The following is a 22328-nucleotide window of genomic DNA, read 5'->3' on the forward strand; positions in this document are numbered from 1 at the left end:
ACCCACATACTGGAAGGATTCTCTGTTTGAAAGGATCAAGCAGACCTGAAACGGGAGGCTATCTATGATATATGGCTGAGTGCACTAAGCAAGCTGCAGAGAAAATGATGAGTATGGTCTCATTTTTGTATGAAATATATATACATACATATACTATGCATAGGTATAGGCTTTTATTTCTCATATATGTGTACATGCACATGCATATTTCACAGGCATAAAGGTCATGGAAGGGTATGTGCTGTGCTCACTGTCGTGTCTGACTCTGCAACCCCATGGACCGTAGCCCGTCAGGCTCCTCTGTCCACGCGACTCTAGGCAAGTGGAGTGGGTTGCCACTTCCTTCTCCAGGGGATCTTCCCGACCAGGGATCAGACCTGAGTCTCCCACCTCCCCTGCATTGGCAGGTGGGCTCTTTACCACTAGCACCACCTGGGAAGCCCAAATTGTTAATAGTAGCTACTCTTCGGGCTTCCCTGGTGGCTCAGATGGTAAAGCATCTGCCCGCGATGAGGGAGACCCGGGTTTGATCCCTGGGTCAGGAAGATCCCCTGGAGAAGGAAATGGCAACCCACTCCGGTACTCTTGCCTGGAAAATTCCACAGACGGAGGAGCCTGGTAGGTTACAGTCCATGGGGTCACAAAGAATCGGACATGACTGAGCGACTTCACTCACTCACTCTTAGGCAATTAGGGGAGGGGAAATAGGGGACATTCATTTTTCACTCACTATCACTCTTCTGTATAACCCCAGGCCCTTTTCCAGTATTTCAGTTAAATATATTTGAAATTTAAACTTTTCTTCAGTCCAAAGGAAAAAAAATGGTGTATCCACAAGATAGATTGCTATACAGCTGATTAAAAACCATGTCACAGAAAATTCGATAATGTAGAAACACACATAATATGCCAAATGAAAAATGTACGTCTCCACACAGTAAATAAGTACAGAATCTCACCATTTTTATGATACAGATAATATACACTGCCAAAAAAGGACAGAAAATAGATATTGAGATGTTATCTCGAGTCCTGGGGCTATGATAGCCTCTTTCCCCCATTTTTTCAGACACTACATTAAATACACAGCATTTTCAATCAACAAAAACCATTTTCAGGCATGTGGTGTTATGCACCCGGGAACACCACACGAACACCTAGAGAAACAGCTAACTAGAGGACCCTGCAGCAGCACTGCCCAGCGTACAGCAGGGACCCCTGCCCAAAGCAGCACGGTTGCATCAGGGCCTGCAGGGCGCGTCACCTTGCTGTAATAGGAGATGGCCTCCTTGTACTTCTCAATGATGTCCTCGGGGCTCAGGCAGTTCTTCGCCCGTCCAATCTCCGCGCTGGTGTCCGCGTTGATGCCGTTGGTCGTGAGCGCACCTGCACACCGAGGGGAAGACAAGAAATAGCCTTTCGATTTTTCCGTCTTGTTGTTTTGTTAGTTTAAAAGAGGGGCACAAATAAGATAAAGCTTGAGTATTCCCGACTGAGATTTAAATAACAACACCGCTTTTAAAAGTCTTCACCACTTACACCTTCCTTTTAATAGTCTAAATGGTCAAAGCACTGTATTCAATGTTAATTAACTCAGAATAAAGCCTTCCTCCCTGTTGAAACTTTTTATTAAAGAACATGAAATGCATTATATAAAAGTAACACGTCTACAATAACTAGCTCAGTTGTCTTGACGGCAATGCAGTCAGCATGCACTATCTCCCAGCACTAAAGCTCTTAATGCTAGCGAGAGGCCACACTGCGCTCTCAAACGGAGACAAACTAGGTGAAAATGTCCCCTCAACTGAGCACTGAAAAAAAACATAACTTGCAAATACTGACATCCTTTCCGAGGCTGTCATTTTCTATTTCTGGCCAAGCCCTGTCAATAAGCAGAACCACCTAATTCCCTAGCCATCATACACACAGGGGGAAGAGTTCTGGAGACATTTCCATTTATAGAATGTAACCAACACAGAGAACTCTGACAAAAAAAAAAAAAAGATGAAATACTCTTTGATTTCAGAGAACATTCAAAAATTATTCTCCTAAGCCTCAGAGCAGGAAAAGCTGGCTTCTCCTAAGCCCCTTGTTTATTTCACGGACAGCGAGCATCTCCCACAAATCCTGTTTCCCTCGTGTTTCTGCTAGGGGGCTCGGGCGAGCACATGCTTGCTGTCGATCTCAGAACTCACGGGGCAAAGGCGTGTGCCTCACACGGCCCGCACCCCTCACGCGAGCTCGTCTGCTCGCCTTGCTGTCTAAACCAGGCCCCATTTCTCACCAACTCATCTGGTATTCTGGTATTCTGTAAGCTGCCTCAGATGCTTTTTGGAACAAGACAGAAGCAGATAGATAAGCGGATAGGAGGACAGGTGAAGAAAGATGGGCAGATGAAGAGAGAGACACCGGGAAAAGAACAACAAAGAACATTCCCTACACAGAGGTCCCTTCAATTGGGGGACAAAGAAGCACGAGAGAGACGGGAGGAGGCAGGTGGCCTCGGGTTTCGTGTTTCTACAGATTTTGTGGAAATCCCAACAAGAGATGAGAGGGTAGAACTATAAATAATAAGAGGGCATGCATGCTTGAAAAAATACCTAAAATCTATACTTTCTAAAGAATAGACTCAAATCACCAACGCCCAACAACACAACCCTGGGTCCTTGCAGAGTTGAGAAGTCCATCTCCAAAGCACACAGCACCCTCGGAGCCCTGAGGGGCCACCCTGGGTGGTCATGATTCCGTCACAGTGAAACCTGTTGTTCTGCACTTACGAGGAATCAGGACCTCTGTGGGGGTGTCCACGCGTGTGCTCTTTTACAACCCACAGCGAGGCCACGAGGGGCGACTCCTAGTGAGCCCTGTGTCTGCAGGACAGGAAACGGTCCTGGAGAGGCCGAGCACTCCTACCAGTTCTCCAGACCTCAGAGTCGTTTCTCCAGAGCAGGGTGTGGACTCAGGCCTGCGTTTCTAGCTGCGGTGCTCGGCCTGCCCTACGTGCTCTCTGGCGTGGAGTAATATTTCACAGCTGATAGGTCGTCTTCATTCATCTCATCAGCTCTAACAAATTGTCTTTATATTGTCAAATTTGACCCTTTTCCCTTGAAGAAAGAAAGGGGATGAGTGGGGGTCAGCACGAGGTGGGCCTTCATTCTTCCTATGGAACCTCAGCTCATCAAGAAGCTCCCAACAAGGGAGAAGGAGCAAACGTTCCCCCTGTCCTTTAAAAAAAAAGGGGGGGGGGGGAACCAAGATAATGAGGGTTCTCTTAATGATTTAGGGGCTACCCTGGTAGCTCAGCCAGTAAAGAATCTGCCTGCAATGCAGGAGACCCCAGTTTGATCCCTGGGTTGGGAAGATCCCCTGGAGAAGAGATAGGCTGCCCACTCCAGTATTCTTGCCTGGAGAATCCCATGGACTACATAGTCCATGAAGTTGCAAAGAGTCAGACACAACTGAGAGACTTTTACTTCAATTTTAATGATTTACTGAACTCCAGCAGTGAGGCTGGGGGAAAAGGCATAGGCAGCAACCCAGAAAAATATAATCTGTAGGAACGTAAAAAGAACACAGCTCACAGGAGAGTTTAGTGGGGTTGATGATTTAATTTCACTCAATAAAAGAATAACACCCTCTAAAAATACTGGTATGCAATGGATTTGATCTTTCTTGACACCTATAAAGTTTTGACAGCCCACATGTAACATTATTGTGGACCAGTGAAACAAGGAGTCTACAGAGAGGAAAAATCACTGCCACAGGCAGGCTGAAACCCAGGCTAGAGCAAAGGAAAGGAAAGCACGCAGTTAAGAAGGACGGGAAAGTTGGGGGGAAAATCACCACAAGGGCTCTCAAGTATCAACCCAACGACCGTTCAGTCATTCAGTCGAGAGGGAGTCACTGCGTTCCTAGGACGGGCAAGAGCGTACAGGAGGCACTAGGTGGAAACTCGACAGACAAAGAGAAGCGGGAATGGGAGGGAATAAAGCAGAGACACGTGAAGCAGCAGAGTGAAAGGCAAAACCACAGGAACAACAAGGGCTTGGATCAGGCAGGTACCAGCGTGGTGGCGACCGCAGCAACGACCAGCAGGCTGGCACTACACGAGGTCACATGCATCTGCTCCCTAATGAGGACCAAACCCTGCACACGGGCACCACCAGCCCTGACCTGCGGGGGAACAGCAGGAAGACAGGGCAGCTGGGAAGTCCGATGCTAACCCGGACAAGTGCGGGATAAACTCCTCTAGCACCAATGACTGGGGCAAAGATGGACTTGTCAGTAAACAGCACTGGGACAGCTGGAAGGCCATCTGGGGAAAGATAAAACCAGACCCACACTTCACACCAAACACAAGAACAAACTCCAAATGGTCTAGGATCTAAATGCACAACAGAAGAGCACAAAAGAAGCTCAATACACTTGGGTAAGTTCCTCTAAAACCTGAATATAGGGAAAGGCTCTCTGAGGATGATTCCAGGGGATTGTCCCAAGCCAGGCATCTTCCCAACCCAGGAATGGAACCCAGGTGTCTCACATGGCAGGCGGATTATTTACTGTCTAAGTTACCAGGAAAGCCCAAGAATACTGGACTGGGTAGCCTATCCCTTCTCCAGGGGATCTTCCCGACCCAGGAACCGAACCATGGTCTCCTGCATTGCAGGCGGATTCTTTACCAGCTGAGCTACCAGGGAAGCCCAAATACAATTCAAATCCAAAGGCAATTTTAAAAATTAATAAATTCAATTACTTAAAAACACAGGGAAAATACTATAAACGAAGGCAAAACATAAGCAACCAAAGAGAAAAGTATTTTCAACATACATCACCAAGGGCTAATATCCCTAATATATAAACAGGCCATAAAGATTGAGAGGAAAAAAAAAAATCTAAAAATCCAAAAGAACAAAATGAGCAAAAGATATGAGCAGATAATTCATTTTTAAAAACCTAGAAATAGCCCTTAAACATTAAAAATAAATTCAAATTCACTAATAGTTAAGAGATACCATTTCTCAACTGTCTAGTTGGCAAAAATGTAAATGCTTAACAACAGGCTCTGCAGGTGAACTTGTGCTGAAAAGGCATTCTCATAAACTGCCCCTGAGAACACCAAACAGTGTGACCCTGACGGAGAAGAATTTGGCAAAACTGAAGAGAAGTCCGCACATATTTGCCTTTTGATCCAGTGATCCCTTATGTAGGAATTTATGCCACAGACACAACTCCAACAACACAAAACGCACATGTACAAGCTTATTCACTATGGCAGCCTTTGTGATTTACAGAGCATGGAGACAACCAGCATGCCCACCTGTAGAAGGCTGGTTAAATAAAACACAGTAAGACAAGACACGTAGAGAAAACGGACGAGGCTTCCCGGGGGGCTCCCATGGCAAGGAATCTGCCTGCAGTGCAGAAGACCCAGGTTCAACCCCTGCATCAGGACGATCCCCTGGAGAGGGAAGCAGGATGATGTCTGCAAGCTGATACGGACTGATTTCCAGTCCGTAAAAAGATGGTAAAAACAGACACAGTAAAATAAAATTTAAACTAAAACCAAAAAAAGCCAAATGTAAAAGGTATATGTAATATGCTACCTTTTTCCACAGGACAACCTATGAATCTACTTACAGGGCAACAATAAAGATGCAGACATAGAGAACAGACCCATGGACCCAGGTTGGGCGGGGGAGGAAGGAGAGGGTGGGACACACTGAGAGAGTAACATGGAAGCATATACGCTACCATGTGTGAAAGAGGTAAACAGTGGGGATCTTCTACGTGACTCCAGGAACCACACTGGGCTCTCTGACAGCGAGAGGGGTAGGAAGGGGTAGGAGGTGGGACAGAGCTTCAGGACGGAGGGGACACGTGCGTGCCCACAGCTGTCTCATGTTAATGAATGGCAGAGGCCAGTAATATTGTGAAGCAACCATCCTTCAGTTAAAAATAAATAAATTTTAAAATAAATGAAAAGTCTTTACTATAAAGAGAAACAAATACCTAGTGAAAAGTAACTACTTAAAAAAAAGAGTAGGGAATCGCCTGGCAATCCAGTGGCGAGGATTTAGTTACTTGGTGGTACTTTCACGGCGGTGGCCTGGGTTCAATCCCTGGCTGGGGAACCAAGATCCTACAAGCCATGCAGTGTGGCTAAAAATAAAATTAAATTAAAAAAATAAAAACAAGAGTATATTTAAGTTTTCATAAACTGAAAACACATCAAGTTTCTAGGGAAATCTCTACAAAATATTAAAATACATTCATCTTCAAAAATTCTAATTGAACAATTAACCCAAGGAACAAAGCCAACTTCAAAAGCATGGAAAGTAGAGGCCTAGAAATCACAGTTCCTAAAACTATACTTTAACTCAATATAATGAGAGGAAAATCTTCACCCAGGAGATGGTGAAATTCTGTGCATAAGACAGGATAAACTCAGTGCAAACTGCACCAGACAGTGATAGTTCTCTTAAATACAATTCTAAAGTTAGAACATAGCTGAAAAGCTACAAAAAATATTCTGAAAAACAGATCAAAACATGTATACATATGGAGGAAGCCTGCCCCCATGTCATATATAAATGCAAACGTATTTTTGTTCACTCATGAACACTAATTACTTTATCCAAGGCAATATTTTATTTTTTTCAAGGCAGAATATTTTAATTAAAACAAATAATCAATAGTATACTTCTCTCGTAAAATCTAGTTAATGAGTTGGCTCTGTTATGTAGCCATAATGTGTCTAAGATAGACCTAAAATTAGTGAAAATACCTTTCTATGGTTTGTGAAACTCTTCTCAAAATTCCAGGCTTTTAAAATAGATCTGAGCAGTGTCTCTATACTACCTTTTTCCTTGTGAAACAAACAGCAGATACTGTTGTCAAAATTCTGTCATTACAATGATTCATGAGCACCAGGTTCTAACTGATCTGCTGGACAACAGGGCGCTATCTAGACACATCGTGAGCAAACAAAATGAAATACATGGAAGACAATGACCCTATTCTGGAAAATTTATAATCTGTGTCAACACGGGTTAGCAAAATAAAATCAAATACTTTCTTTGAATGTTCTATAGCTATGGCTCTACTTCTAGTGTAATGAGCAGAAAAGACTTAAGTATGACTTTATTAGGTCAATTAGCAACAATTATCACGGGAGGGTAGTACAAAAATTAACTGATAGCAATGCTTCCACCTACATTAGACCTAAAATAAAACTACACCAAGCTCTGCAAGGTAAATGAAGAGATGAGATCCCTAATGAGAAAAAAAATAAGAACTCAAAGAAGTAAAAACTTTAATTAACTAGTCCTATAGAAAGGAATAGAGGATGGTGGCTAAGAGAACAGATGCTGGAGACAAATGTGTGGGTCTGAATTCCCACATCCCCACTCACTAGCTATAACCCTGACAAGAAGTCAATGAACTTCTCTGCACCTCAGTTTCCTCATCTATAGACGGGATAACAACAGTACCTCTCTCCTAGATCCATTGTAAGAATTAAACTGTTTTAAATATAAAGTTTACATAAAATAGCTCAGATCTTAGATATGACACTGAGAGCACAAGCAACAAAGAAAATTTAGATAAAGTGGACTTCGTCAAAATTTAAAACTTGTATGCCTCAAAGGACACCGTCAGGAAAATGGGAGAGCAACACACAGAACAGGAGAAAATGCCTGCAAACCGTCTGATAAGGCACTTGCATCTACAACATAAAAGGAACTCCTACAACTCAATAGTAAAAAGACAAATGACTCAATCAAAAATAAAAGATCTGGGGACTTCCCTGGTGGTCCAGTGGCTAAGACTCCCTGTTCTTAATGCAGGGGGCCCAGTTCGTTCCCTGGCCAAGGAGCTAGATCCCACATGCTGCAACAAGGAGCCTACATGCCACAACTAAGACCCTGAGCAGCCAAGTAAATAAACGAACAAATATCTTTGGAAAAAAATAAAGGATCTGAAAAGACATTTTTCAACCAAAATGTACAAATGGCCAATAAGCACAATGAAAAGATGTTTGGGATCTTTAGCTATAAAGAAAATCAAATCAAAACTACAAGGAGATGAAGAAAATTAAAATTCAAAAAGATACATGCCCTGCAATGTTCACTGCAGCACTATTTACAACAGCCAGGACATGGAAGCAACCTAAGTGCCCATCAATGGAGAAATGGATAAAGAAGACTGTGGTACACATATACAATAGAATTTCACTCAGTCATAGAAAAGAACAAACGAACACCACTTGCAGCAACACTGATGGACCTTGAGATTGTCACACTGAGTGAAGTGAGACACAAGAGAGACAAATGAATGACACTGCTTATACACAGAACCGAGAAAAGGGTGCAAATGAACCTATTCACAAAACAGAAGCAGAGTCACAGATGCAGACAACAAACATGATCACCAGAGGACAAAGGGGGGAGGGATAAATTGGGAGATTGGTATTGACACAGACATTCTACTACATATAAAACAGACAACTAATACAGACCTACTGTATAGCACAGGGAACTGCACTCCACAATGGCCTATTATGGGAAAAGAATCTAAAAAAAGAGTGAGTTTTATGTAGTATATGTATAATTGATTCACTCCGCTATACACCAGAAACTAACACAGCATGGTAAATCAACCATACTCCATATATATATATCTAATACAGCAAACTTATGATATTTTACCATTACTAAATGTACACAGATATTTACAAAGACAAATAAAAATCATATTTATACTTTAAACAAACAAACAAAAAAAAACACCTACAAGGAGAACCCACTTAACATTCATAAGAACAGCTACAATCAAAAAGATAACACCGCCCAGACCTGGGACTCCAAGAGCCCCGGGGATGGTTGCATGGAGCTGGCCAGGAGAGTGGGCCCGGCTCCGGTCTGTCCCACTCCACTCACAGCCTCCTTGTCGCCTGGGCTTAGGTGGCTCCCGCCAAGAAGGGTGGCAAGAAGGCGGCTCAGTCCGCCACCAACAAGGTGGCGACCAGAAAATACACCACCAACCTTCACAGGAGCTCCCATGGAGTGGCTTTCGAGAAGTGTGCCCCTCAGGTACTCAAATAAATGCTGAAATTTGTCACGAAGAAGACGGGAGCTCCAGATGTGTGCGCTGACACCAGGATCAACAAAGCTGCTGGGCCAAAGGAATAAGGAATCTCCCATATTGTGTGCGGTTGTCAGAAAACATAATGAAGACTCACCACACAAGCTCTGTATGTTGGCTACCTACGTATCTGTCACCATCATCAAAAATCTAAGGATGGTTACTATGGATGAAAACTAACCAGTAACTGTCAAATAAAGTTACAGAACTGCAAAAAAAAAAAAAAAAAGGAAAGATAATAACAAGCATTGACGAGGATACAGAAACTGAAACTCTCATACATTGCTGGTAAGATTGTTAACCAGCACAACCACTTTGGAAAACAATCCGGCAGTTCCTCAAATAGTTAAACAGTTAGCTACCCCATGACCCAGTACTTCTCCTTCCTAGGCACATACGAGAACTGGAAACATGTCCACGTAAAAACTTACATGTGAATGCTCATAGCACCATTACTCTTTAACAGCCAAAAAGTAGAAACAACCCAAATGTCTATCAGCTGCTGAACAGGTAAGTAAAAAGTCTGTCCATAAGGTGGAATATCATTCAGCAAAAACAAAACATGAAGTACTGACCCACGCTACAACATGGACATTGAGGACATTATGCTAAGCTAAAGAAGTTAGTAACAAAAGAATACAAGTTGTAGGATTCCATTTATTCGAAATGTCTAGACCAGGCAAATCCAGAGAAACAGAAGAGTTGCTGCCTGGGGCGGGGGAGGTCAGGGAAAACGGGGGTGACTCGGGTGATGAAAACGTCCAAGACTGATGGTGACACAGCACTCTGGGCATCCAGTGGAACTTCTGTATATTTTAGTGGGTGAGCTGCATGAAAACTGTTAAGAGTTAAAAAGCCCCTTGGACCAGTTCTTTGACATTCTAAGTGCAAACTGCTCACTTTTGTTACAGGAAGAAGAAACTCCAGTCAACATGAAAATGGGAAAAGCAAATTTGAGTTAACTGAATTGGACAAAAAAATCATATCACTGGAAATGGGGGCTGAATGTTCACAAAACACTCAGAAATGACAAGAAATAACAGTGTGACACCACGAAGCATTCTGCTGCAAATGCCAATAAGGGCTCGGAAGCTGAGCTGTGAGAAATGGCTGGAGGAGAAGACTGGTTCGCTCTTGTTGCTGCACCCCACCAAACATGCACCAGAGCCAGCAGCCAGGGGCTGTCCAACTCCTCCTTCCAGCCTGAGATGCTGTGCAGAAACAGGGCAGAAAAAACCTGAGACAGCCTGCTTCACGTAACTCATTCCCTGAAAGTTCAAAGATTAAAAGGCAGTGATCTAGCTTCGGGCTGGGTTTCCTATGGAGCCAAACGAGAGGACACCAGTCGTCGAGAGGCAGAGGTGGAGCACACAGCTCCCCACCAGCAGGCTCCCCACCCACACGGGTTCCGAGGGCAGAGGAAACGAGCCTAACGTCTGAGACAGGAGACGCTGGCGAGTGAAGAGAGGGCGCAGCCAGCCCTGGACAAAGGCTCTGCGAACAGAGGCTAGAAGGCGCCTGGTGAACTGGAGTGGCCCGGGGCATGAAAGGACTGGGGTGGGTACAGAATCTCAATCTCCCCTCACTCTCCCTGGGGGAGGAGAGGCCCAGGCTGCGTCCTTGTCGCCTGGAACCATGACAGAGGGCACCCTGGGACACCAGACCCCGGCTCTCGGGCCAGCTTCAAGCTCTCCCACGGGATCCTGACATGCGCCTGAACAACAGCGCCCACAGAAACACCCCCACTTTACTCTCACCACTCAAGACTCACTTTCATCTCAATACCACCTTATCTTGGAAAGTTGCAGAAGTAAAACATATTACATTCTTCCTTTAATCTCAACGTGTGACTGATTTTTCTGACATCTCTAAGCTCCTTCTACTTAGTAAAGCACCCAGTTCCCCTGCAAGTGAATCCAGGACTTCCCGTCAGGCGAAATCAGCCGGTGTGGCCTTGATAACTTCTACTGGTCGAACACCAACACATCTAACACTGATTTCATTGTTCATCGGTTTCAGCCAGGAGGTGCAGGAGTGTCCAGCTACAAAGCCCAACCTCAGATGCTTTCTCATCAGCAACTCGGGTCTCCTGAAAACACTACAAAGCATCTGCTTCCCTTCCTACGCATAGGAAGGGAAACACTTTCACAAACTCCATCAGGAACATCAGCCTAGAGGAAGAAGGCAACACAAACATTAAAACAAAAAGCTACAAACCTGAAGCAGTTTCATCTCAGAAGCAAGATATACAATGAGATGAAGGAAGCTGTGTTGGTCACAAAGCACATGTAAGCTTGACCACCTGATTTCTATCCTTCAAAGGATGGGAGGGTTTTCTTTCTTTTTTTTTTTTTTTTAACCACTCTTTGTCATTGTTTCCAATTAAGCCAGAAAATAATAGATCTCATTTTGAAATACTTACACACTGCAATTAAAGAGATTTTTGCTATATTAATTAAAGAGGACATTAAGAGGGGAAAGGAAAACCCACCTCTGCAAAAAAAAAAAAAAAGAAAAAAAAAGCACAATGTCTTTCCCTGTTAGCACACACACGAAATGCAACAGAGAGTTCAAATTCACATTGAGAGGAGCGTAAGCCACAGAATCAGAACAGAATCATGACTTCAAAATTAACTGAACAGGCATGCTCAGTGCATTCAGAGAATTTTAAAGGCACACTGCAAATCATTCACTTAACCATGCTGGAGGAAGGACTTCCCCTCTTGGACAGACAACATAAATCAATAGGGTGCCCCATCAAACAAGGAACAAACAGCGATCACATTTGTAACTGTTCTGATTTAAAGTTACTTAAATCAGCACGTTCCAAAGATCACAATCCAGAAACTTTAACCATTCATTCACACCACCATGAAACAAGCACTTAAAAAAAATAACCAAGAGAAACTAAGCACATAGATCATGTACCTGGGTCAATGAGAACTTCTTGGGCCCCTGGAAGAAAGAACAGATTATGATCTTTTATCTGAAAAACAAAACCACTTTTAAAGATAACTACTAAATCACATTTCATAATTCGCATAGCCTTGAAAAATCTGAGACACTTCTGTCTGATCAGAAAAACAATTCTGAGTAACAGTATGTTACAATTCAATGCCTTTATGCTTTAGAAGGAAAAAAAGGAAAGCTAATCATTCTCATACCCTGCACAAACCATAATGTGCCTCCCTGTCTGCTTCCCGCCCCACTTTCTAAGCTCATACTCCCCGACTCCTCTGAAAAAAGTATGACAATGTCTTATTCCCACAAATATGCCAAATGACAGAAGTGAAAGTGAACTACCAATTTATTTGTGTAAATAAATGCCCACACATTGGTCTGAAGGAGAAAGGTATCAGATGGCTACATGGAACTTATTTCTCCTTTCCTGAAATCACACTCACTCACACACACACACACTCTCACACACACACACTGAATTACTGTACACTTCACAAGTTGAGGATTTTCAATTTCTAGAAGGTAGCTCTGTAGTCAGTCTACAACACAAAACTGTTAACTTCATTAATTATCAAGAAGGCTTTGAAAGCCTCGATCATCTGCTGAATCATCCAAATATCAATGAGACCCAGTTAGCCTTCTCCGTAGAATGCAATTTCTCACGATGGCAAATCACACCGTAAGAGACACTTGGATCCAAGAATTCTGCCGATCATCAGCTCTGACAGTTTTTAAACACATTAACAAGATTCACAAAGCTTTGTCCCAATAACACAGTTGTATTGAAACAGCACATGTATTCAACTGTCCACACAGAGAACAGCTCCCAGGATGCTACTTAAGAGTGACTTTGTGTACTGCAATCTTTATTTTTAAATGTAGACTAAAACTCACTACAATCCAGAAGCCACCATTATAAGAAGAAACAGGTGCTTTCCATCATTAACACTATACACCAAACGCAACTCCCGACAACCATCACGTGTGACTGTCAGGGCAGCCCTACAAGGCAGGTGGGGATGAGAAAGGCTGTGGGGCGGACAGACTGATGGACGGACGGGGAGCCAGGGGAGCTACTTCATCACAGCCCCCGACAAGCACCACCAAGTCTGCACCAAGAGGGTACTGGCTGCAGGGAACCTCGGGGAGTTTGGGATTTCCAGATGGTGCTAAAAACGCCCTGTTCAGTGAAAACTTTGGTCAAATATAGTATCCTGTGCCACATCCTTTAAATAGGAGACCTTTTTTTTTTTGATGCCTCAGAGTCATTATCACAATCATCAATTACTCAACCCCTAAGGGCGTCCAGGGATGAAGGGGGTCCCATGCTAACTGCACTGAGACTGCAGAGCTTTTCAGGCTGTTTTATGAAGTTTGCAAAAATCTTTCTATCTCATGACTCACCCAGGCGGTCAACTACCACTTCTTACAGGTGTGAATGTACCACCTAAAATGACCCTTTTCTGCCTTTTAAGCTAATTCATCTAATCTGATCTTCTCAAACAACAAAGAACAAGCTCAGCCACAAAAAATGGACTGCTTTCTACCAGCTGGACTTTAACTGAACTCCCTGGAAGCTCTTTCCTTTCATTAAACCCACTTTTAGGTACATGACAGTCTTCTGATTGGTGGGCTCTGCTAACTCTGGGCTACTCAGAAGCTTCTCATCTCATGTCCGTGTGTGAGGGGGTGTGGAGATAATAATTGGCACTGTCTGAAGAAATCACAATGAGAAACAGGACATCGTCCAGCCAGAGCTTCATGGGTACCTTAGTGTGCTCAGAAATTATATTATCAGCATCATCCACCTCCGATGGACAGGTTTCAGATTAACCAAACTCGAGCAGACCTGCTGCTTAGACCACGAAAAATGAGGGTCACGGTGCATGGACCCTGGCTGAGACACAGCTGTGAACGCCTGTGTAACTCTCCCTTTCCCACCGTTTACAGGCTGACCGATGGACAGGTGTATGTACAGACCCACAGACGGGCTGACTCAGAGCCTGGAGCCAGACTGCCGGGGTTTGAATCCCAGCTCTGCTGCTTGCCAGCTCTGTGACCTTGGTCAAGTCACTTACCCTGTCTCTCTGTGCCTCAAGCCCCGCATCTGTAAAACTGAGATCATAATCAAACCCACCTCACTTGACGGTTGTGAGGATTACGGGATTAAAGCAGTGCCTGTAAGATGCTTAGAAAGTATGCAGCACACTTCAGGTGCTCACAAACGGAGCCTATGACGCGTGCGTGCGTGCATGCATGCGTGCTCAGTTGTGACCAACTGTTTTGTGACCCCACGAGCTTCGTCCTCCACGCTCCTGACCTCTGACCCACAGCCAGCCCTCCTCACACAAACGGGCTGAGCAGTGGGCTCGGGGAGTTTGGGAGACAAGAGGGCCATGGGAAACCTTTCTAGCCCAGGTGCTGGCCCCGCTTGGGAAGCGCCCAGGATGCTCAGCTCCATGACGTGACAGCCCCGAGCACAGCGGGGACAGGTCCCCTCACGAGGGCCCGCTGTGACCCGGAGCGGCATCTCCAGCTCCAGGACACAATATTAAGACACCCGTTTCCCCGAAGCCCTGAAGTGCACGGAGAATGAGGCCTTATCGGTAAAAAGAGGACATTTCCTCCAGCCTCTACACTTTTGCCCATCTCTCAGTTGGCTGGTGGAGAAAATAGGAGTGTAATTACTGGGCCCACCTGAGCCCCAACATGAATTAATTAGCCAAAAATGGTGCGGCTTAATGTTCAGGGTGACTGTATAGCGGCCTCATTCTGATGTTGCTGCAAAATTATGAGTACGGGAACTACTGACCCTTTTCAAATATTTTACCCATTTCTTAATTGGATCTTTCATCATAAAACCAGCTTTCCCCGTTTTAATTCCTTCGTAATTGCTAAAGACTGTAAAATGATGGCTTCATACCAAAGAAGAGCTAAGGATTTGTGCTCTTTGGAGATAACCACCATGCTAAATACTTCACATAACTTCTAATTCTCACCATTCTACAAAGCAGGCAGTAGCATCTCTATTTTACACACAAGGGGGAAACTCAGAAAGAACTGACTCAAGTTGGCATGGCTAAAGGGATAGCATGTGAATTCAACCCAAAAAACCACCCTCCCTCCTACACCAACCAAATCACGTCCCACTGATTAATGCACAGCAGCGGGCTCAATACTCAGGGAGTTCAACACATTTTTCTGCTTTAAGGTGCTCCAGGGACCACTTCTGTTTTATAAAGTCATGGCTCACTGGTTTCTAATATTGGAAGAAAAGTCCAATTTCACCATTGTTTGCACAGGAAGCCTGAAATTTTCACACTGAGATGACAGAATAAAAATAAGGTATAAATAACTAGAATAATTCTTCCAGGTAACCAGACATAGTGGACAATGTGCTATCCTGAAGCACTAAACAAAGTCAAATTAAAGGACTGTCAGTTAAATCTTCCACAAACAGGAAAATGAAGACTTTTTAAAGGTGCAACAGCGCCACCTATGGCCCGAAAGGCTTTCTGTATAATAAAGGATTAATAAAAGGGTTTCAAAAACAGGAGACTCAGAGCCTATAACTCAAAGCTTATATACTACTAGCACACACTGAATTCTGCTTCAGGGGAGGGAATGGAATTCAGTATTTAATCTGAAATTGTTAACATTCCTGAACATAAACAAAACACACAGCCTCGTGGAAACTGATCTTAGAAGAAGGAGGAATCTGCCTCTTCATCTTACAGGCGGGGAGGCTGAGACCCAGGCCGTCCTCCCAGCAGTCAGCGGTGAAGCTCTGCGCATCCTCAGGCTCTGCACTAGCTGTGCCAGCTCTGCATTCATGAAAGGCGGGTCTGCACGCCTCCACGAGCAGGTCATCCAAGTGTCTGGCAAAACATTTCCCAAAGAGTAGCGGGAGTGTAGTGAAAGTCACTCAGTTATGTCTGACTCTTTGCGACCCCATGGACTATAACCCACCAGAATCCTCTGTCCATGGAATTCTCCAGACAAGAAAACTGGAGTGGGTTACCATTCCTGTCTCCAGGAGATCTTCCTGACCCAAGGATCGAACCTGGATCTTCTGCATTGTTTACCATTCGAGCCACTCCCAAAGAGTGGTTAACTGTAAATCATACAATTTTGTTGAAATAAATTAAACATTTATTTATATATTAAAACACTATGAGCTCTACTTTTATTCTCTCTATAAAAGAAAAGTGACAGATGTCAAATCAACATTTTGTTTTACTTAAAACTGATTAAGGGTACAGGAAAAAAATCGGAATTTTAACTACCAAAGAAATAAGAATAATTATTCTCTCAAAGTAATCAATAGTGATTTTTCTAAGGGCCAGTGGCTGTGGTCAAATTCCTAGCAATTAAGAGGTTCTAGTGGATGATTACACAGCAATATGGATTATGAGTTGTAAAAAGTGTATGTTCTATACAAATAATCTTTAAGTTCTTCAGCTTTTGACAATTTAGCTAGTCCCTAGCTAAAGGAAGGCACTCATTTCATCAAAACTTCCTACTGCACTAAAAAAAAGAAGTAACTGAATCCTTGTCACTTTAAGTCACATTCATATAAAGTATATACACAGTGAATATGCATCAGTATTTCAGTTGATGCTTCCAAATTATCTGTCATTGTGACAGCAAGTTTTTACTGAACATCTCTTGGGTGCTTAGTACAAGGTATCTGACTCAGTCAGGCAAGGTAAATAACATTCTTCAAATTTCACAAATGAGGAAATATACTTAAGCCATTAAAAAAAAACCATCTTGCATATTCATCATAAGGAGAGAAAACAATAAAAATTTAACTTTCCCTCAACACTCAGTGATTTAATCCTTTCTTACACACTGCAGACTACATAAAACCAATTCAATCTTTATAACTCTTCCTTTCAACAAGCCTCACTAGAGAAAAACAAGTGGTAGGTTTGCATTTTCAAAGCCCACTTATCGTTTGCACTGTAATCACTTTCAATGTTTTGTTTTTCATGCTTATAGAGTTAAAAAATCCTAACTTTTTAGGTCATTAGCTGAGAATAATAAAACATTTGCGAAAATATACAATGTTAATCTATGCTGCTCTGTCTGGTGTTCTCACCAGGATCTCTCCTTTGAAGGCCTCATCAGGCTGAGATCACTAAAGCCGGTCATTTATGAACACGCTGCAGTTTGGGAAGCCTGTCAACGGGAGGTTGATTAGAGGAGCAACTGAGGACACATACTGGGGGTCACCCCAGCCTAGCTCCAGCCCCAAGTGTTCCCCTGAGAGCGGCGTGATTCAGACCAAGTGACCCATCTGCTTAAACCTCAGTCCCTCGCCTGCAAAAAGGAGTTACTTATAACTACCTTTAGATACCTGCTATGGGGTAAAACCTAAGGAAGCAGTTAGCACAGCCTGGCTGGGGGGAGGTGCCAAATGCTTCCTGGCTATTTTGGTGATTACGGGTGATGATTCTTGCTGTTAGTAATTTAAGCTAGTCCAAAAAGGAGGAATATTTGTAAGTCAATAAGCATTTCCTTTTGGACTGATTGTACGTTGTCCTATTGATTTTTTAATAAAGCAAGTTTTGTCCATTAATTATAGGCTTAAAGGTTCATGAACAAGTCTCCAGAAAAACAATGAGTGGCCTCTAACCTCTGAATACAAGAAAGTGAAGTTTTGTCAAAAAAAAAAAGAAAAAGAAAAAAATCAACGGAAGGAGAATAAAGTGAAAAGAGGGACTACAGAATGCATTTTGAAACTAAACTCAATTTTAAGGGCGGAAAAAAATCCCTTTTCTCAAGTGAAATCTTGAAAAGTACATAAAGCAGATCTGAGATATCTAGAGTTTTTTAACTTTATTCATGGATTCATATCACCAAGTCTTAAAATTACTTGACAATCAACAATAATACTATTAATAATAACAGCCACCAACATTTATCCAGGAATGGTTGGGACTGTGCAGGTCCTTTCCATGTGTGTCTCATTCAGCCTTCACAAGGACCCGCTGAGGGAAATACAACTATTATCTCCCCCATCTCACAGGTAGGGAAACTGAGGCACAGAGATTAAACTGGCTCCAGGTCACATCGGCATTAAATGACATCTGTATTTTCGCTGCTTTGCTGGTGAAGGAGGAACCTGAGACAGAAATTCAAGGAAGAATGTTAAACAATCAGACTGTCTCATCTTCACTTCAAAGAGCAGATCCATAAACTCCTGGTATGAGATGGTGCGACCACTACAAACTGACTAATCTTGAAATTTGTATCCAAGATGAAGTAACACGGACATATATGCTCATGATATCAAATGCGTGCACAGCTCTGGACCCTTTACTGCCTGAAAGGTGGTGAAACCATCTCCCATCTAAACAAGGGCAGCATGGCTTTTCTGCTCCCATCCGAGCCTCGCTGGGTGATCTTCTCCTCGGACTGCCTCCAACAATAAAAGTTCTCAAGTGCTGCACACCACGCAAGGCTAAATAAAGACTTTTCTCTACTGCAGACAGAGCACTTTTCAGGTTTAAGACATTTTTTTGCCTTTATTCAGCAGGAGAGACTGAAACATTACCCTAAAAGGTCTCCAGAATCTCACTAGTCATGTGAGTGGCACAGTCGTACCACATTTTCTCTCCAAATCTCAGGGAAAGGCTAAAACAAAAGGTATCCCAGAGACAGTGCTCTTCCTGGAGAAACCCAGGGATGGAGGAGCCTGGTGGGCTGCCATCTATGGGGTCGCACAGAGTCAGACACGACTGAAGCGACTTGGCGGCAGCAGCAGCCAGAGAGACAGCAGACTCTCTGCAGAGAAGAGAAGTCGGCTGTCCCCTGGATTGGAGATTTAAGCACTGGGCTACTGGTTGAAATGCCGAAATCTTGTCGCAGTTATAACAACACAGGAAAAACACAGGTGGTGAGCAGCGACCAGAGGCATCCCCAGTCAGAACCAGAACACAGGGAAGTGGGGAGCAGAGGCCTTCTAGACCTCAGATTTCATCACTTCACCTGCTTTACCCTGCTCTCCAGTGACTGAGCCCCCATTAGACCAGTTAAGAATGGTCTGCTGAAGGATGATAAAACATCTTCGAGAGCCATCAGAGCCTTATCTAAGCAGTTTGACACAGAATTCAGACCAAGTGGCTACAAAGACTGACTCATAAAGGTGGTCTCCGAAGTCTTTGCTGGTGTCGGGGAAAACGGTGAAACTGAGGGGAAAAAGAAATGTAAGGCCATTTCCCTTCCAATACTCATCAACTGTCATGGGCTTTCTCTTTGAGGGTTAAAAAAAAAATCTATAAAAATCTCATGGATCAAAAAACACCTATTAGTTTCATGTATAGCCTTGACCTCTGCATTCCGTTACTATCTTTGTGACCTGTGAGGTAGCACAACTATATCCTGAATGTTTATGGCAAATTCATTCATTAAGAGTTAAAAGGGTCAAGTTCAGAGAACAAGCGTCTGTGGGTCTGCTCCTCCAAAGATGATTTTTTACTCTCTCTAGAAGCTAACAAAACATCGGCAAATCAAACTTCACTGATTCAGAGAACTCCATCAACCGGAAAGAAAAACAGGTCCCTCAGCTACCTGTTAAAATTGACATCAAGGACTCCCTTCACCAAATACCCAGAAACAATGACAAGGACCCAGACACAGAACTTCAAAGTCAGTCTACCATGAAATTCCATGCAGCTGCTCCAGAAATCAACCCATCATTGCAATCCATTAATATCATTTGATAAGACTTGATAAGATCAATACGTATTTTAACAGGATCAGAAGACAAGGTCTCACTGCAGGATTTCTGATTCAGCAGATTCTACTCTTTATTCAAAGAGCAGGCAGGCTTCGCTCAGAGGGGACTGCTTGAGGACGTGGGGCCCAGCACAGGGCAGGGGCGGAGCTCACCTGGCCGATGTCTGTTGGCCGCTTCTGCTGGAAGCACACTCCCCGGGAACCTGCGCGCTCCAGCTTTACCGCCGGTTCCACCAGGGTAGTGATAGATGACAGAGGCCGAACACAACCCTTCCAGGGCAGCTGGGCATTAAACAAAGGGTTCAGTTAATGAAGTTCGCAGCCCATCGGTAGCCAAAAATTACGCTAAGAATGATGTGAGCAGTTTGATGATGTGGAAAATGCCAGCTTTCCCCCAAAACACAGGTCAAACCTACAGATGGCTGGTTTCGTTACAAACAGGACCAGAGCCCCTATGGTGTCTGGTGGGCCTGGGTTGAAGCTGGCAGCACAGAAAGCTCTCATGATGTTCAAGGTCTCACTGAGGGGCTGAGCACAAGCCAAACAGGCCGTTCATTCATTCCTTTCACCAGCAGTCAGTCCGGAGGACGACACTGCAGGTGGGTAGAGCGGAAAATGCCCCGCGTCAAAAGTATCCTTGAAACCATACCAGTGGACCATACCGCAGGACCCGAAGAACACCTCTCCGCATCAATGACCCTGACAGCATCCACCCATTTGAAGCAAACCCCTGGCAGCCTGTGTCCTCCTCAGAGGGAGCCCCGCGGGGCTGCTGTGACGAGCCCACCTTCCATTGCTGGAAGTCACACCCCAACAACCTCGGGCTGGGCCACCCGCCCCACAAGTCCTGGGCAGTGTTCGTCTTTATCCAGCAGCTCAGAGATTCTCAAACGTTTTGGTCTCAGAACTCCTGGATGCTTTCTTTGTGCAGGTTACAACTGCAGATACTTACCATGTTTGAAAATAAAACTGGAAGAAGATTTAAATATTTAGGTGTTCAAACGTTTTAGAAAATAATAAGCCTGTTACATGCTAAATTTCAATGAACAATAACTATGCTTCAGAACAAAAACTATATGCTGGAAGGGTGGCACTGTTTTGCATTTTTTACAAATTCCTTAATGTCTGATTGGAGACAAGTGTGCTGATTCTCACACCTGCTTCTGTGGTCGATCTGCTGTGACATCACAGGTCCTGGGGTCCCTGGGAGACCGCCCCCCTGTGTGTTTCTGAGGGACCCAGAATGAAAAGGCCACCCACGCCGGGGTCTCCCACTCACACCGCCTTCACAGAACCCGACCGGCCATCCTCACTAGGTGGGACGGGGCCCAGTGGCATCCTCTGGGGGCAGGTGCCTGGGCGGCAGCCCTACCCCACCAGCCCGGAACGGCTCGGTACAGACCTCTCCTTCAGGAGACAGGAGGGCTCCCATCCGCCGTCCCTCGTGCTAAGCCCTTTACCAGTTTCTCACTTTTTTCCATTTGTTCCTTCTCTTTCCCTATCTCCGTTAAGAAGCCAAATTACAAAATTCAAGTCCATTTTAAAATTTACATTTAGTGTGTTCTATGTCTGTTGCTCAGTTGTGTCCAACTCTGTGCCATTCTATGGACTGTATGTAGCCCACCAGGCTCCTCCGCCCGTGGGATTCTCCAGTTAAGAATGTTGGAGTGGGTTGCCATTTCCTTCTCCAAGTGTGTTCTATGGGACGCCGCTAATCTTGTATTGAAGAACTTCGCTGCTTCCTTCTGACTTGTATTTACTGTAAGTGGCTGATGGGCCCTCTGACTGAGCTGCTGGCCTCTTCCAGGAAAGAGCCTTATTTCAGGGCTCACTGGCACTGCACTCTTTTAACAAGCATTTTCGGAACATCTACAACACACTCGCTGATAGGCAGGCACAGACCACGCCTCCCACTCCCGCCTGCAGGAGACAGTCCCTGAAGGACAAAAACACGCTAACAGGCAGCCCCAGCATGGAAAGTAAACCCTGTGCAGACGGGATTCTGTACAAGACCCACTGCACCCACTGCATGGAGGGGTCAGAAGAGGCTGTCCTTTGAAGCAGCTTTTTTTTAAGCTTTTTTAGTTGAGATATAATTTACCCAGTCAAAAGTATAAGATTCAGCAGTTTTGTGCGTTCACTGCTGTGCAACCCTTGCCACTGTCTAATCCCAGAACCTTTCCATCTCCTGCAGGGAAAGCCCACTCCCATCAGCAGACCCTCCCCATCCCCATCTCCCCCTTCCCCCGCGTCCCCATCTCCCAGCCCAGACAACCAGTCATCTGCTCTCAGCCTCAGGTCTGCCTGGGCAGGCGTTTCAGATCATCAGAGTCACACACTAGGCGGCCTTTTGTGTATGGCTCCTTTTACTTGACATGATGTTATCAGGGTTTGTCCTTGTGGTGGTGGTATCACTATCTCACTGGTGTTTATGTCTGAGCAGTGTTCCACTATATGCATGCACCGCATTTTGTTCATCC

At 44.3% G+C, this 22328-nt stretch overlaps 1 protein-coding gene across 4 annotated transcripts in view; it reads right to left on the reverse strand.

The window, feature by feature from the left end:
• The window catches only part of TRAPPC9 (trafficking protein particle complex subunit 9), a 383909-nt gene that overhangs the window by 344233 nt on the left and 17348 nt on the right, over positions 1 to 22328 (reverse strand). For 2 of the 4 annotated variants that reach the window (XM_065903182.1, XM_065903181.1), the window contains 3 exons: positions 20002 to 20130; positions 12070 to 12096; positions 1265 to 1386 (listed from right to left, as the gene is read on the reverse strand). In XM_065903182.1, the coding sequence (XP_065759254.1) occupies positions 1265 to 1386; positions 12070 to 12096; positions 20002 to 20130 (278 nt within the window). The remainder of the gene's footprint in view (positions 1 to 1264; positions 1387 to 12069; positions 12097 to 20001; positions 20131 to 22328) is intronic. The other 2 variants (XM_065903184.1, XM_065903183.1) reach the window with 1 other exon arrangement.

This window comes from Muntiacus reevesi, chromosome 12 (genome assembly GCF_963930625.1).
Source record: "Muntiacus reevesi chromosome 12, mMunRee1.1, whole genome shotgun sequence".
Taxonomy (NCBI): Eukaryota; Metazoa; Chordata; class Mammalia; order Artiodactyla; family Cervidae; genus Muntiacus; species Muntiacus reevesi.